We start from the raw sequence: 17,360 nt of genomic DNA on the forward strand, positions 1-17,360 counted from the left end.
ATACTTCTTACATACAACTTAATGATGTTAATGATATTTTATTTGTTAATAACTTAATTATTACGATGCCACGAATTATCACACCTTTGCATATTCAGACTAGTCTGCCATGATTTAACCTTTATGTGGACATAACAGATACAAATAGAGGAAAGATTATATCCTGCAATATTTGTATTTATCAAATTTGAAAAGCAATGCATAATTCTATGTACCTATCGAATTAGCAAATTAGAAACAAATAATCATCAAAATCATAAAGGACGAGTTATACACATTCTCACTCTAAAACAAATTAAATCCTTACTGATTTTATTGCTGGATGGCTTGTATTGAAGACACATTTGGTGATGCTCTATTTGATATAGCTCAATCATAGACAACTTTAGTGCTTACGTTCAATAATTTTCAATGTCCAACTGCTTTGCTCAATACTCCAACAATTTCGCTTTGTAAAAGTTCGATAATATGTATGCTTCACAATAAATATGGAGGAAGTTTTCAAATAATATGGGCTATGTATTGTTTTGATTTAACATCCTCCTATTTATACAAAATGAAAAGGCACCATGCCTTTCCCAAAATAATACATCTTTTCAGATTACAACCACTAATCCACTAATTACAAATCTGATTGCTTAACACACAATTATCTGAAGATGGCGGTTTCTCCATTTTGAGTAGGTGATTAATTATGCAAAATAGAAAACTAACCAAATAACTATGCACAGGATATTAAAGATGGGTGTGCATCATAATCTTGGACGCTATTGTGATTAGAAAACTGCTTCCGAATGGGAGCAATTATACATGCTTTAATATTCCTGAACCAAACCATAAGGTGTATGCAGCGAACCACTTGCTAATACGCAAGGTATTTCCTCCATATATCTAGATCGAACACGCTCAACATCCATACGTAAAGAGAGAAATGAAACAATAAGTATCGTTCATCATGTTTCACAAATGCATTCTATTCTAGAACTCCGGTTGGTGCCAATTTCTTCTTCCGTATTGAACACCTGTGTATGCCTTCAAACTGAAAACCTCCAAAAAGCATCGCATAGGAAAAATGGCTCTCTGGGTAATACGCTATATGAATCTTGATTCACTCAATGTCTTTGAGAAACAGTTCCGCCATATATCTTGCTTCATTTCGGGCTAGAATAGATACACGTGTGAAGGCATTCTCAGGATCTTTTTCCTCGTATTTCCGTGAACAAATATGTTCCGCGTCACTGAATTCTTAACCCGACTCCTTGCTTCTGCTCAAAGCAACAATATGTCCAGATAATTGGTGGCCCTCAGCATATCCTTCTCCTTTCCGCTATTGTGTTGAGCCTGCAACAAAAATGACAACACATTACATATATTTATAAAATTAATAATAAGTGATACCCCAGTGGCTCGGCCCTTGATTCGAAGTCTTGCTTGCTACACATATCCTTCTTTATTATTACCATTACTTAGCACAAGTTCAAGTCGTAACATATATGCAATCTCTAATCACGACGTTCACACATTTGTTGTTGCATGGAGATGAATCGACAACGGTAATAGTAACATAAGATAAATCTTTCATTTATTTGATATCACTTTCATTCCTTTGTTTCAAAGCTTATCGGGGTCTCCTTATTTATGCAAAACCCATGGTGGATCACCATAGCACCCTTCAATAGTGTCAGCATGTGTTGTTTTAATTTTTTAAATTCCTCTTATACAACATATATCGTGTTATTCTGTTGACATTGTTTGTAGTATTTTGCTTTCTTATCAATTCTTCATTACAACTCGGTGACCATGTATCATATCAATGTATTTTAAACATACCAATCCCTGTGTACAATCACTTCATTAGGCCAAAATTATGCTCATGCCATTGTTGCTTTCATTACATACAACCAAAATTTATTTGCTTTCCTGTTCCTGATATATCACTACTATAAATATTTACAATATGGCAGTTTATTGTCTGGTTGTATATCTCCACTTTATCATCTGTTGTAAGATCTGATGAAGGAATTTTAGGAATTCGTAGAAATGAAGTCAAAATTTGAACAACTTCTGAACAGAGTAACGTAGTTCAGGCTGCTAAATAATGGGACAAAAAATGGTCTCTCTCTCTAGTCATAGATCATAGCTTCACTTGCTTATGATTCGAATCTCACTATTTTCTCCACAAGTAATCTCATATCTGCACATGATTGCTTGTTACATGCATATTCCTGAATCATTAATCAAGCACATATAATTGCTAGATACAGACTACTAAATAAAATTTGATCAGTGATCGGTATCAGATAATATGTCCTCTGATACAATAATATAACATAGGTGTGCATTAAAACTTCCTGAGAAATAACGAAATTCTTAAGCCGTCTCCAGTATTAAAATCAGGATCAAAATCCCCAATCTTAACATCAACAACTTTTCCAAACTGTATGGCAGGGACAAGACGTTTTTTATGCTATTCTCATCTGCTATATCAAAAGGCAAGAAATTAACCATACTGTAGCCATTGATTAGTTCTGCCTGTGACTTATTTAATTTTGCTGAGTGTGAAGCCATATTTTGATCGAGTTCTGATAGCAATAACCTTGTACCTTGCTATGTCTGAAACAAACTGCAAATCAAGAAAATATACAACACAAACATTGAAGTTCCAATGCTTGAGTTGATCAACAAAAGTTCAGAATATAGGAACATGTGAATAAAGCTTTATTTGACCCGAATATTCGAACACAAGATAATTATCATCTAAATATCCTTCCAACTGTTGTGCAAGCCAATCATCTATATTCTCCTCCAGATGTTCCAAAAAATAGTCAAGACCTCCAGTTGAAACCTGCTGTTGTCCTTTTGGATGAATGTATGTTACTCAAGCAAGTCACGATGAATATATATAGTTGCTTGTATCAGTGATTTATATTTACATATGCTTTCAAATAATATCTGGTGAATCTTAGCATAATGAAACCATGATAAAAATATATATTAGGTGAGATATTTATATTCCTTCTCTAAATAAGAATAGATGAAGTGGATGTTGCATATAAAACCTTCAACTATAACTAACTTGAATCTGAGATATGAGATTCTGATAGGTAGACTAGTTGATCTATTCAACCACAATCTAATGTCTTCCTAGGACATCCCATCCTCTCAAATAAAAAACATTGCCTTAATATATGCTGCTACAAAAAAACACAATTGTTGCTCGATTAATCCTATAATTGTGAATCAACAAAAGAATATATTACTGCACTCTGATGAATTCATCCACCATTGATTTTCTTGAGAAAGTGGATGATGACTTCAACTTCCTCCATATTATTACTCATTCCCAAGATTTTCAAGAAAATTTTAGTTGCAAATTTTTGGAGCTCCATTAGTGGCTCTTGCTGGAGACATATACCCCTTGCGGGTATAGCGAGATCTCAGTTTTCTCTGGAGTAGTAGACCTACTAAAAGATTAGGGGCAATCAGTTCACGAAATAATACATATACAAACATAAACAACAAAACAAAATAAAAATACAAAGAAAAATAAATAGTACTCCCTTGTTCATGCTCATTGAAAGAATGGCTTAAGGTACTACCCATGGACTGGAAAATCTTGAATATGACCATTTGTATTTTGCAAGAAATAAGATTGTTCTCCAGCTTTATCAAAAATTATAAATGGTCTGAGCCATAAGGCCTCAAACTTACCATGCTTCCCTTTGTCCTGATCCTTAGCTTTCCATTTTAAGACCCAATCACCTTCCTTAAAGGATCATTTTGAAGATTTCTTATCATGAAAAAATTTAACTTGTTGTTGCTTATTTATATTCTACTCCTGTGCCAACCTTCTTACCTCGTCTAGCTCAATTAATGCATTTAACCAAATTTTCATAAAATTGATATCTTCTAATTGTTCCTTAGTAACAAATTTGTAAACAAGCAATACATTATTCAAGGGAAGCTTTGCTTCTTTCCCATAGACTAAGTTGAAAGGAGAGAAACCTGTTGACTTCTTTACCGTGATTTTATCCACCCACAATGCTAGATTCAGCTTTGAATCCCAAGCGCACTTGTAGTTATCCAACATTCTTCTAATAATCTTCAAGATGTTTTTGTAGCTAGACTTTGCCTGTCCATTGCCTTGGGGATGATACGGAGATGAGTATGATACTGCAATGCCACATTTCCTACAAAATTCAGCAAATTCATTAGATCTAAAACACATACCATTGTTTGCTATGATCTTTTGAGGAACTCCGAATCTAGTCAAGATGTTTTCAGTAAGAAACTTAATAACCACTTTACTTTTCGAGTGCTGAGTGGGTATAGCTTCTGCCCATTTGCTAAAGTAATCAGTGGCTACTAAAATCTAGCTATGTCCACCACTTGACTTATCACTAATCTCTCCTATAAAATCAATTCCCCATATTTGGAAAGGTTCTTCTACTTGTAATGTCCTTAAGGGGAGCGCGCCATCATTTTTTAACTTACCGAAGAATTTCTGACAAGCTTCGCACTTTCGAACATAGGCATGGCAATCTTTATAAAGTTGAGGCTAGTAGTAACCTGCTTGTAGTATCTTATGCACTGTAGTCCTGGCTGAGAAATGACCACCGCAAACCCCTTCATGCATTTCTTTGAGAATAACTATTGATTGGGCAACATCTAAACAAAATAATAGAATCCCATCCTGATTTTTCCAATATAGATCTCCTTGAATTAAAACATATTTTGCAGCCTGTAACTTAATAATCCTTTTCTAATTTTCATTCAAATCATCTCTACATTTAGTATGCTGTAAATAATACACTATATCTGTGTACAAGGGCATCTCCCAATACTAACTTTAATATGTTCATCATCAATTTGGTTTGAATATCTATATTGAATTATTGGATTTGATTTATCCAATGTCATCGCCTCCTTGTAGTTTCAGATTGTCTAAATATGTCTTTAATGGCAGCATTTGGCACATAAGCAATAACCTCAGTTTTGACTAAATAAGGTCGAAAGGATTTAACTGCCTTAACAAGAGCATAAGCCTATTTTTCATTTATGTCATAATTTAGTTTAACTACTTGTAAACTCTTGCTAAAGAATGCAATTGGCTATTCATGCCCCTCATCATTCTTTTGTAGCAAAACTGCGGCTATAGTATGGTAAGAAGCAAATGAAAATAATTGGAACAACTTCTTAAAGTTAGGAGATTTCAGAGCTGGAGCCTCTTTCATAGCTTGCTTTATCTTAGCGAACACTCCTATAGCCTCATTATCCCAAGAAATTTTTTCTCCCTTTGTAAACATCCTAGCAATAGGTTTAATGATCTCAGCAAAATTAGAAACAAATCTTCTCACAAAGTTGATTTGTCTAAAGAATGAATGGATTCCCTTAGTTGTTTAAGGTATTTGAATATTGTTGATAGCTGCTACCCTCTCTGGATCAATTCTTACCCCTTCCTTAGAGACAATATGGCCTAAGAGTTTTCCTTCAATGACACCAAATTGACACTTTTTAGAGTTTAAAGAAATTCCAAATTCAAGGGCTCTTATGAAAATCTTCTCTAAATGCTTACAATGGTCTTCTACTTTCTTAGAATAAGCAATAAGGTCATCTTGGTAGACAATCATGATTAAATCAATTAATCCATCGAAAGCAACATCCACTGCCCTTTGTAACATAGCTCTCACATTCGTTAGCCCAAAAGGCATCCTAGCATAGATGTAAGTACCCCAAGGTGTCATCAAAGAAATCTTATATTGTTTGGACTCTTTAACTTTAACTTGATTATAACCCGAGAACCCATCCATCATAGATAATAGTTCATTACTAGTTACCTTTTGCTGTAAAATTTCCATATTAGTTAACGCATAATTATCTTTAAGAGAAGATATATTCAAATTTCTAAAATCTATACATAATCGTATGTCACCATTCTTCTTTCTTATTGGGACTAAATTCGAAACCCATGTAGAATGCCTAATAGGTTTAATAATTTTGTCATCTCTTAACTTAATGAATTCATCTTTCATTTTTTGAGCTAGGGTTGGATTTATTGGACGTTGTCTCTGTCTAAATGGCTTCGCATCAGGTTTTAGAGGTATTTTGTGTTGAAACAAGTCTTCCCTATATGCTTTAAGCTCATCATAACTCTAGGAAAAAACATGTCTATATTTTCTTAACAGAGCAATCAAGTCAGCCCTTATTTTGGATAATTTCTTTCCTATATAAACCTTCTTATGAGAACTTTCACTTTCTAAATTTATTTCCTCAAATCATTTTTGATCTTAGTGGATTTGCTGTTTTTTGTACTCTCCCTTTCATCAAAGATTTGCTTTAAGGCTACTAAACCTTTAGGTATCTTATTTGTTTTCAGTTGTACTATTTCCTTTCCAAATAATGTTTCCTTACCATCTTTTTCTTCTACGCACCCATTCCAATCTATGAACTGGTTTTCATAATCCTCTTGGCAAGTCAAAAATCTAATAATATCTTTATCATCTTCAAAAACTTGCCAGTTTCATACATTGTCTAGTATCGAAGGTCTATTTTTCATTTCAACCTGAATAACTTCATCGAATGGGATATCTATTTGCCTAATAGCCATGCTAGCCATTATATCAACTAGGTAATTAATTGACCTATCAATCCATTTAATTGAAAAGGCATCAAAAAATTCTAGCAAATCCCATACATAATTCTGATATTATTTTAACCGTGGGTTCCTAGTTGAAAACCTATGCCTAATTTGTGAAACAATTAGATCTGAATCCCCTAAGATAGTAAGTAGTTTAATCCCATAAGCCTTTGCAATATTAAGACCAAAAATTAATGCCTCATATTCAACAATGTTATTAGTGCATTCAAAATTTAACAAGAAAGAAAATTTAAAAGTTTTACCTGATGGCGAAATAAAAATAACACCAGCCCCATTTCCTTCCTTACTACAAGTACCATCAAAGAACATTTGCCAAATGTCATTACAATCTTCTTTTACATAAATTGACATTGGATTAACAATTTTAGAGGTAGGTTTAGTTATGCTTACCTGAAAGTTATCCATGTCAAAATGGCAAAAATTGACTTCAGGATCCATAATATAATCCTCAACCAAATAGTATGATTGGGGTTCTCTCTCAATACTAATTTCCTTCTCCCATAGAGGTATGGTAGCATAAGACAAATCCAACTGCACATGACCACCAACCAAATTCTACCACTGTCTAGATAACAACATGCCATAACTCGCTGATATCTCGACTACTATAATGTCAGTTCTATATGACATATGCATAAATGATTGAAATTTTTTTTAACATTTTTAATAATTCCAACTACAGGTATAAATCTATTATCCATGGCATAGCATTTACCAAAAGGAGTACCAACTTTGAGACCTATTTCTTTCATTACATTAGTAGACATGAAATTGACTGTTGCGCTAGAATCAATCATACAATTCTTTACCAATTTATTATTTATCAACAATGATAAATTAAATGGGTCTACTTGATTTAAATTTTTATTCAATGTTGTTCCTAAATATACAATAGGTGACTCTTTTCTATTTCTAACATCATCCTTATTATTAATATCTTGCACACTGGATAATATCTTCAGAGTCTCATCCCTGTAATTAGAAAATTTCATCATTTCCATTAGAGGCACAATGATTTTTAACTGAGATAAAGCATGACTCATAAAACTATGACTATCAGATATTTGCTTACCATTAGTTTGCATGACTGGTTGCTTGGTCATCCTATAGGATTGATTACCTTCTTTTTTCTTGGCTTGAGCTTGATTACTAGGTTTTTAGATGCTTCAATTTGCTACTAATTTCTTGCAAATATACCAGCAGGACTTCCTTGATCAACATTATTGTCTTTATTCCTTCTTTGGTAAGTGTTTCTAGCATGTTCTATCGTTGCAATGGTATAAGCTCTTCTTTCTTTTGCCATTAGTCTACAAAAAGTAGGTGTATCCTCCTCATTTGAAAACACTTGTTGAGCACACCACTGCTGATTAGAACCCCTGTAATAACAATCAACATTTTGGTCTTCATCCGTAGAGTCATCTTCATCTCTTCCTCACAATGGTTCAGATGATATAGCGTTGACTATAGGTTTCTCTACATTTTCCTAATTTTCTTCCAAAAAGATAGCTTGCACAACAGTACAATGTTTAGGATCATGGGGCAACCTGCAAGCATCACACCATGGTCCATTGTCAATGATGTTGACTTTCTTTAAAGGGTTAGGGGTGTTCTTAGCATAACTTGGTCTTTTAGGTTTCCCGTCTTTCCAATTTTTATTGTAGGGCATATCCTGGAGCCTTACCCTATCATTTCTGTGAAAATGTGGTCTTTCATTTCTATTTGTTTTGACTTTTATTTCCTTTAACATATCCATTATTTCTTTTAGTTCATCCTTCTTAGGGTTTTAGGATTGTATAATTTTGGATCATCTCTCTTGTTGATTCTTCCTACTACTTTCCTATCATTCTCAATTGTCATGGCAATTTTGAAAGCTTGTGGCAGTGAAGAAGGTCTTCGAGATCATATCTCATAACAGGTTTTACTATAAAAAACATTTAAGTAGAAGTCAATAAAAAATGAATCCACTAGTCTAGTTTCTCTTAGAATTTGGTTGAGAACTTTGTTATTTCCTTTAACATATCCATTATTTCTTTTAGTTCATCCTTCTTAGGGTTTTTAGGATTGTATAATTTTGGATCATCCCTCTTGTTGATTCTTCCTGCTGCTTTCCTATCATTCTCAATTGTCATAGCAATTTTGAAAGCTTTTGGTAGTGAAGAAGGTCTTTGAGATCATATGTCATAATGGGTTTTACTATCAAAATCACTTAAGTAGAAGTCAATAAAAAATGAATCCATTGGTCTAGTTTCCCTTGGAGTTTGGTTGAGAACTTTGTTAAATCTCTTGTTGAATTTTGAAATTGATTCATTTGAGTTCTTTTTAATGCTTGTTAATTCATGTGATGCAAATAATGTATCATTGTGATCACCAAATTGCTCGATAAACTAATCAGCGAAATCACACCATCCATAAATGGATCTATCTAGAAAACTCCTATACCATTCGGCAGCATCCTCGGTTAATGATTGAACACAAATTTTCATGAATACGTCTTCATTATCTTCCTCAAAATTTTCAATCACATTCTTTAGATTAATTACATGTCTTTCAGCTGATTCTGTTCCACTTCCTGAAAATTTTGGGATAGCATTTCTTAAGTTATTAGATATAAGATTCAGATATCCTTGAATCCCATTGAAATCAAGTTGTCTATATCTTTCAATTGCCATAGGCCGCCTTATTACTTGATTTCTATTACCCTGATTTTGCATCATATGTCCCTGGATGTTTTGATTATTATTCTGATTCAGCCCATAAGGTTGTCTAATATTTTTGCCATTTTGTTGAATTTCTCTATTATGTTGCCCATTGTTTCATATCTATTGATTGTTATGCTTGTTAAAATTATTATTTTGATTTTTATCTCTTCCGTTCTCATATAATAGATTATCATGACTAGTAGCAAACTGTGCTTCCAAATTCTTTCTGTGAGGTGGGTTGCACTTGGGTGGTGTAATTTGATCAGACCTTTCATCCCTCCATCTATCAGACTTTTGTTCATTACAAACTTTAGGCAGGGAAGTAATAAGATCTTTTGATATTCCTATTTTTGTAAGGATATCATTTGACTGCATTTTTAATGTTTTTTTCCAATATTGCACTATTACCATTTATAGTTTCAGCCATCTTCTTTATTGTCATATCCCATTGCATTATTTGTTCTTGTTCTTCATCATTCTCAATACGAGTTATCTCACATTCTGGCTCTTCATCAACCCTAGGAATGTGAAAAAATGGATTGCAATTTTCCTCATCTTTTTTAGGACTGTTATAACTTGATTCACGTATTTCGGGTTGTTTGTTGGTCCTTTCTTGGAAGTTTCTATGTCCTGTGTAAAAAATTTTTGTCTTTGGATTTTTACCTTTCTTATTTCTTGGCCTTTTCTCAAAAGTTAGTTGTGCAAGTCTTTTAGGTTGGGGATTTATTAATCTTCTACCCCACATACACTTCAAAAGCACACAATTGATGCTCAGAATATAATATCCAAAAAGGATAGAGTCGACACTTTCTCTTAAATAGAAATAAAGATCTAGATTCTTTATCCAACAAAGTTAATGCCAATAACTTGAGAACAATTTGCTGAAAATAAGAAAAGAACTTTTGTTTTAGTTGTTTTTAAAGTATTTACGTGAAATGTGGACAATTTTAGATTATGCAAAATTTAAGACTTTTGAACACAGGTAGAAATCTCAAGAAGAACCTTAGGAATTTTATTCAAATGTTGATAAGAAACTTAAATATTAGAATATGAAAATTATAATTAGAAAATGGAAATACTAAAAGAAACCTTACTAATATGTTTACGCTTGTAGTGAAAGAAACAAAATTAGAGAACTCACCACAAGGCTTGTGCTTAAATGAAAGTCTAAACTGGTCTTGGAGTAAGTAAACCTTACTTGCAACTTTTCCAGTAGAGTCACCATTCTGTTGGTTATCAAAATCGTTGGTTAGAAACCTACGAGCCTTGCCTACTCGATGCTGGGCATCTAACTAATTTTGGCCAACTTGATAGGATTGATTCAAATCCTCTACGCTTTTGGTTCCACTAGACCAAGGCCTATTTACCCAAATCTTGGATGAAAAAACTTGAATTCTAGATGATTTATAGTGGATTACAACATAAAAACAAACTCCTCAACTAGCAAGTGTCAAGGAAACTTTTTGGATTGTAGTTAATAATTATTTATCTTCAAACTTTGATTACTTTATTAAGATTTGTGTGTTGCTGAAAGAAAAAGTTAAAACAAATTACTATTACGAATAAGATTCAATCTCTTTCAAAAGAAAAAATTAAAGAATTGTCAGCATATGGGTTGAAAATATGAACAAATTAATGATCAGTGCCAAATTTTAATGTGTAATAGAGTCAAACATATACTTCTTACATACAACTTAATGATGTTAATGGTATTTTATTTGTTAATAACTTAATTATTACGATGCCATGAATTATCACACCTTTGCATATTCAGACTAGTTTGCCATGATTTAACCTTTATGTGGACATAACAGATACAAATAGAGGAAAGATTATATCCTGCAATATTCGTATTTATCAAATCTGAAAAGCAATGGATAATTCTATGTACCTATCAAAATAGAAAATTAGAAACAAATAATCATCAAAATCATAAAAGATGAGCTATACACATTCTCACTCTAAAACAAATTATATCCTTATTGATTTTATTGCTGGATGGCTTGTATTGAAGACACTCACATTTGGTGATGCTCTATTTGATATAGCTCAATCACAGACAACTTTAGTGCTTATGTACAATAATTTTCAATCTCCAATTACTTTGCTCAATACTCCAAAAATTTCTCTTTGTAAAAGTTCGATAATATGTATGCTTCATAATAAATATGCAGGAAGTTTTTATGGGTTGTGTATTGTTTTGATTTAACATCCTTCTATTTGTACAAAATGAAAAGGCACCATGCCTTTCCCAAAACAATACATCTTTTTAGATTACAACCACCAATCCACTAATTACAAATCTGATTGCTTAACACACAATTATTTGAAGATGGTAGTTTCCCCATTTTGAGTAGTTGATTAATTATGCAAAATAGAAAACTAACCAAATGACTATGCACATGATATTACAGATGGGTGTGCATCATAATCCTAGACGCTACTGTGATTAGAAAACTGCTTGTGAATGGGAACAATGGTACATGCTTTAATATTCCTAAACCACACCATAAGGTGTATGCGGTGAACCACTTGCTAATGCACAAGGTATTTCCTCAATATATTTGGATCAAACACATTCAACATCCATATGCAAAGAGAGCAATGAAACAATAAGTATCGTTCATCATGTTGCACGAATGCATTCTGTTCCAGAACTCTGGCTGGTGCCAATTTCTTCTTCCGTATTGAACACCTATGTATGCCTTCAAACCGACTTCAAACTGAAAAAATCTAAAAAGCGTTGCATAGGAAAAATGGCTCTTTGGGTAATACGCCATATGAATCCCGATTCACTTAATGTCTTTGAGAAATAATTCTGCCATATATCTTGCTTCATTTTGGGCTAGAATAGATGCACACGTGAAGGCATTCTCAAGATCTTTTTCCCCATATTTCTACAAAAAAATACGTCTCATGTCACTGAATTCTCAACCCAACTCCTTGCTTTTGCTCATAGCAACAATATGTCCAGATAATTAGTGGCGCTTGGTATATCCTTCTCCTTTCCGCTACTGTGTTGAGCCTACAACAAAAATGACAACACATTACATATATTTATAAAATTAATAATAAGTGATACCCTAGCGGCTCGGCCCTTGATTCAAAGTCTTGCTTCCTACACATATCCTTCTTTATTATTACCATTACTTAGCACAAGTTCATGTCATAACATATATGCAATCTCTAATCACGGCGTTCACACATTTGTTGTTGCATGGAGATGAATCGGCAACGGTAACAGTAACATAAGATAAATCTTTCATTTATTTGATATCACTTTCATTCCTTTGTTTCAAAGCTTATCGGGGTCTCCTTATTTATGTAAAACCCGCGGTGGATCACCATAGCACCCTTCAATAGTGTCATCATGTGTTGTTTTAATTCTTTAAATTCCTCTTATACAACATATATCATGTTATTCTGTTGACATTCTTTGCAGTATTTTGCTTTCTTATCAATTCTTCATTTCAACTCAGTGGCCATGTATCATATCAATGTATTTTAAACATACCAATTCCTGTGTACAATCACTTCATTAGGCCAAAATTATGCTCATGCCATTGTTGCTTTCATTACATACAACTAGAATTTATTTACCTTCCTGTTCCTAATATATCACTACTATAAATATTTACAATATGGCAGTTTATTGTTTGGTTGTATATCTCCACTTTATCATCTGTTGTAAGATCTAATGAAGGAATTTCAGGAATTCGTAGAAATGAAGTCAAAATTTGAACCACTTTTGAACAGAGTAATGTAGTTTAGGCTGCTAAATAATGGGGAGAAAAAATGGTCTCTCTCTCTCTAATCATAGATCATAGCTTCACTTGCTTATGATTCAAATCTCACTATTTTCTCCACAAGTAATCTCATATCTGCACATGATCGCTTGTTACATGCATATTCCCAAATCATTAATCAAGCAAATATAATTGCTAGATATAGACTACTAAATAAAATCTAATCAGTGATTAGTATCAGATAGTATGTGTCCTCTAATACTATAATATAACATAGGTTTGCATTAAAAGTTCCTAAGAAATAACAAAATTCTTAAGCCGTCTCCAGTATTAAAATCGGGATCAAAATCCCCAATCTTAACATCAACAACTTTTCCAAACTATATGGCAGGGACAAGACATTTTTTATGCTGTTCTCATCTGCTATATCAAACATTCAAGAAATTAACCATATTGTAGCCATTGATCAGTTCTGCCTGTGATTTATTTAATTTTTCTGAGTGTGAAGCCATATTTTGATCAAGTTCTAATAGCAATAACCTTGTACCTTGTTATGTCTGAAACAAATTGCAAACCAAGCAAATATACCACACAAACATTGAAGTTCCAATGCTTGAGTCAATCAACAAAAGTTTAGAATACAGGAACATGTGAATAAAGCTTTATTTGACACGGATATTCGAACACAAGACAATTATCATCTAAATATCCTTCCAATTGCTGTGCAAGCTAATCATCTATATTCTCCTCCAAATGTTCCAAACAATAGTCAAGATCTCCATTTTAAACTTGCTGTTGTCCTTCCAGATGAATGTATGTCACTCAAGCAAGTCATAATGAATATATAAAGTTGCTTTTATCAGTGATTTACATTTACATATGCTTTCAAATAATATATGGTGAATCTTAGCATAATGAAACCATGATAATATATATATATATATATATATATATATATATATATATATATATATATATATATATATATATATATATATATATATATATATATATATATATATATATATATATATATATAAGGTGAGATATTTATATTCCTTCTCTAAACAAGAACAAATGAAGTGGATGCTACATATAAAACCTTCAACTGTAACTAGCTTGAATCTGATATATGAGATTCTGACAGGTAGACTAGTTGATCTGTTCAACCACAATCTAATGCCTTCCTAGGATATCCCATCCTCTCAAATAAAAAATATTGCCTTAATATACGTTGCTGCCAAAACACATAATTGTTGCTTGATTAATCCTATAATTGTGAATCAAAAAAAGAATATATTACTGCACTCTGATGGATTCATCCACCATTGATTTTCCTGAAAAAGTGGATGATGACTTCAACTTCCTCCACATTATTACTCATTCCCAAGATTTTCACACAAATTTTAGTTGCAAAATTTTGGAGCTCCGTCAAGATGGAAAACATGATATCATTGACGCTCTTATGATTGGTTCTAGTGATTTATCCATGGCCACAATCATTATTTTTCTTCTCAGTTGCTCATACTTTTACAACCACACAAAGCTCTATCTTCTTACAATCAGGTAGGGTCTTATTGTTTCTAGCTCCAAACCAAATTTTATTTTTCTATTGTAACACGAGGGTAGGGAATTTTGTATATGCCATTTTTTTTGAATGTTTGATACTTTTTCTTAAGTGCTTGTAAGTTCAAAATGAAGAGCTCACATGAGAAAGAGTGTGAAAAATTCATGCTTATTTGAATATATTTTTAATGATTTTTGAATATTTACTTTAATATTGATTGATTGTTTTAGTTTGACATGTATTTTTATAGTATAATTCACACGAGTTTTGAAATGAGGATAAAATATAGTAGTACAAATTGAATACCTTGCATATTTTTCTTTTCATTTGAATTCAATTTGTCATTCTTGCACCTCATGCAATAATAGAGGTGAAAAACAATTTATTGCTAGGGGGTAAAATGACATTATTATTGCATGGAAGTTGGCAAATAACTTGATTAAAAAACACAATGAAGAGTGAGAAAAGAAGAAGATTAACATCAACAATAGAAAACAATAAGATAATGCACAAAACTCATGAACATAAAAAATTCTAAAAAATATGAGTGATGCTCACCTAAATAATTCAAAAAATGACATGATACAAATGATCTTAAAATATAAGCTATTTGATAACTCTTACAAACAATTGAAAGGTCTTCCTATGACTAATTTGCAACTCTCTAATGAACTCCCTACTCCAATAGACAAAATATATGAGAGTTAGTCTCACAAATAAATCTCAATAGATGATAGATGTCTCTACAAATCCTGTCTATCGTGAATTCAAGCATAAAATGTGTTATTTATAAATTGTTAATCGTAAAGGAAATTAAAATGATAATTGAAGAAGAAGAAAAAACCAACGAAATTAAATTCTTCAATGCCAAAAGATAGACTCTATAATTTACAATGAATTCATTGCTTCCAACAAAGCAAAACTTAATGGTGATCATGTAATCATTAAGAAAATTTACATTTGTGACCTATGCAAACTTGTGAATTCACTATAGAGCCCAAAAATACATTTAGTCCAGTTTTCTCTTCAATCAAACTTTGCACACAAATGTCTCATATGATTTGTAGGGATTACAACATCAAAAAACCATCTATGATCCAAAACCATGCCCAAAAGAATTTAAAAAAAAAAGATTTATTTTCAGATCACACATGTAGTGCCTCCCATTGTTGCATTTTGTTTTGGTTATTTTGATCCGAGCTAGACTCTTGATGTGACCCTATGATTATTTGTACTTTATTATTTTGGTTTTGACAATGTGAGATGTATCAAGTATGATCATGATTCTTTTGGTTCATATTGATATCACTATTGTGTTATATGTAGTTCATACTTGCAATTTGGTCATGATCATATATGCATGATGAATCTATAATGTTGTGACATGATGTTATATGATGACATATGGTCTATATGCTACACAAGATATTTCAAATTATATGGCTGTTGATGTCATTTTATGATGGCCTCACCGATGTTTATGGAAGTGGTTACTAGAATATAGTTGCTATCATGTTTAGATGTTATATGGATTGAGCATTATTTATTGAGCATCGAGGAGATTGTTAATGTCATTTATTTCTTATGAGGTGTTGACATATAGGTTTTTTCATTGATGTCAACATATCTTCATAGGATTTAGAGACGAGTTAGACAGATTGTGATTCTGTATGTTATAGGTTGTTGAGTAGGACAATACATACAATGTACCACAATCCTGAGTATGCGAGTATGGATTTATGTTTCATAGTAAGTGTAGACATTATGTCTATGGTTGTAGAGTGTTATGTATTGATATGAGAGAGTTACATGTGTTTGGTGAATATAATGAATTGAAGACCACAAACAAGGAATTATGATAGAGTTATTTTTTGTATTTTTAGTATAAGTCATTGGTGAGAAGGAATCATTGTATGGGACTATAAGGCATGGTAGAAGAATTGATCTCTTGCATGCTTAAGGATTTGTGGTTCATTTTGTTCATGTTGTGTTGGTTGCTTGCATGTAACATTTGGATAATTACCTTTGGGAGCCAATTGTAAGCTATAACATGTATTAAGTGTTAGATTGTGGTGACCGATCAATTAAGTACTGTACATACTCCATAATTTTTTTGGGTTTGGGACATTGTCTCAAAATTTTTTTTTGGGCCCTATTTAATTAGGATTTTGGGCTGACATGTAATTATTAATTATAACCCTAAAATGGCATAAAATACTTGTATAAAAGGGTTTAGGGTTAGGTATTTATTATTATTATGTTGTGATACGAAATTTATTCTTGTGGTGGTATTGAGCTGTAAGAAATTACAGATTGTAATCAAGTTGTAATCACTGGATTGTAATAAGATTGGACTTGCAGTTTGGTGGACATAGCCCAAGGATTGGGTGAACCACGTTAAATCTTGGTGCCTTGTGTTCATTTTTGTGTGATCTATTATTTTCTTTAATTGGTTATATTTGCATGTAGTTTTTATTTCTGTCCGTGGTTTTATCCTAACAAGTGGTATAAGAGCGAGGTTGTCTTTCAGTTATCCTCTGTAGGAAAGTCTCATGGTTACGTGGGAGTCTCACAGTTGAGTGGGAGCGATGGAAGATGAGGGTAAGATGAGGGTTGATAGGTTTAATGGGCATAACTTCTAGTTATGGAAGATGAAAATGGAAGACTATCTTTATCAGAAGGATTTATGG

At 32.5% G+C, this 17,360-nt stretch overlaps 1 protein-coding gene across 1 annotated transcript; it reads right to left on the reverse strand.

The window, feature by feature from the left end:
- Nucleotides 1–2,341: 2,341 nt before the first annotated feature.
- LOC149556812 (uncharacterized) lies at nt 2,342–9,327 on the reverse strand. The gene is made up of 4 exons (XM_089829992.1): nt 9,098–9,327; nt 3,857–4,190; nt 2,597–2,623; nt 2,342–2,437 (listed from the first exon to the last, which is right to left on the reverse strand). The coding sequence occupies exons 1-4, from the start codon at nt 9,325–9,327 to the stop codon at nt 2,342–2,344; spliced, it is 687 nt and encodes a 228-aa protein (XP_089686118.1).
- Nucleotides 9,328–17,360: the final 8,033 nt, after the last annotated feature.

This window comes from Cupressus sempervirens, chromosome 5, assembly GCF_028749045.1.
Source record: "Cupressus sempervirens isolate cs-2001-9-10 chromosome 5, ASM2874904v1, whole genome shotgun sequence".
Taxonomy (NCBI): domain Eukaryota; kingdom Viridiplantae; phylum Streptophyta; class Pinopsida; order Cupressales; family Cupressaceae; genus Cupressus; species Cupressus sempervirens.

What these genes read in the sequence shown, in the direction of transcription:
- LOC149556812 (XM_089829992.1), bottom strand. Translation starts at nt 9,327, where the DNA reads ATGGCAATTGAAAGATATAGACAACTTGATTTCAATGGGATTCAAGGA. An exon ending in CATTAATTGAGCTAGACGAG is followed by an intron (nt 2,624 to 3,856) that starts GTAAGAAGGTTG and finishes CTTGATTTGCAG; the next exon opens with TTTGTTTCAGACATAGCAAG. An exon ending in CAGACATAGCAAGGTACAAG is followed by an intron (nt 2,438 to 2,596) that starts GTTATTGCTATC and finishes CCTGCCATACAG; the next exon opens with TTTGGAAAAGTTGTTGATGT.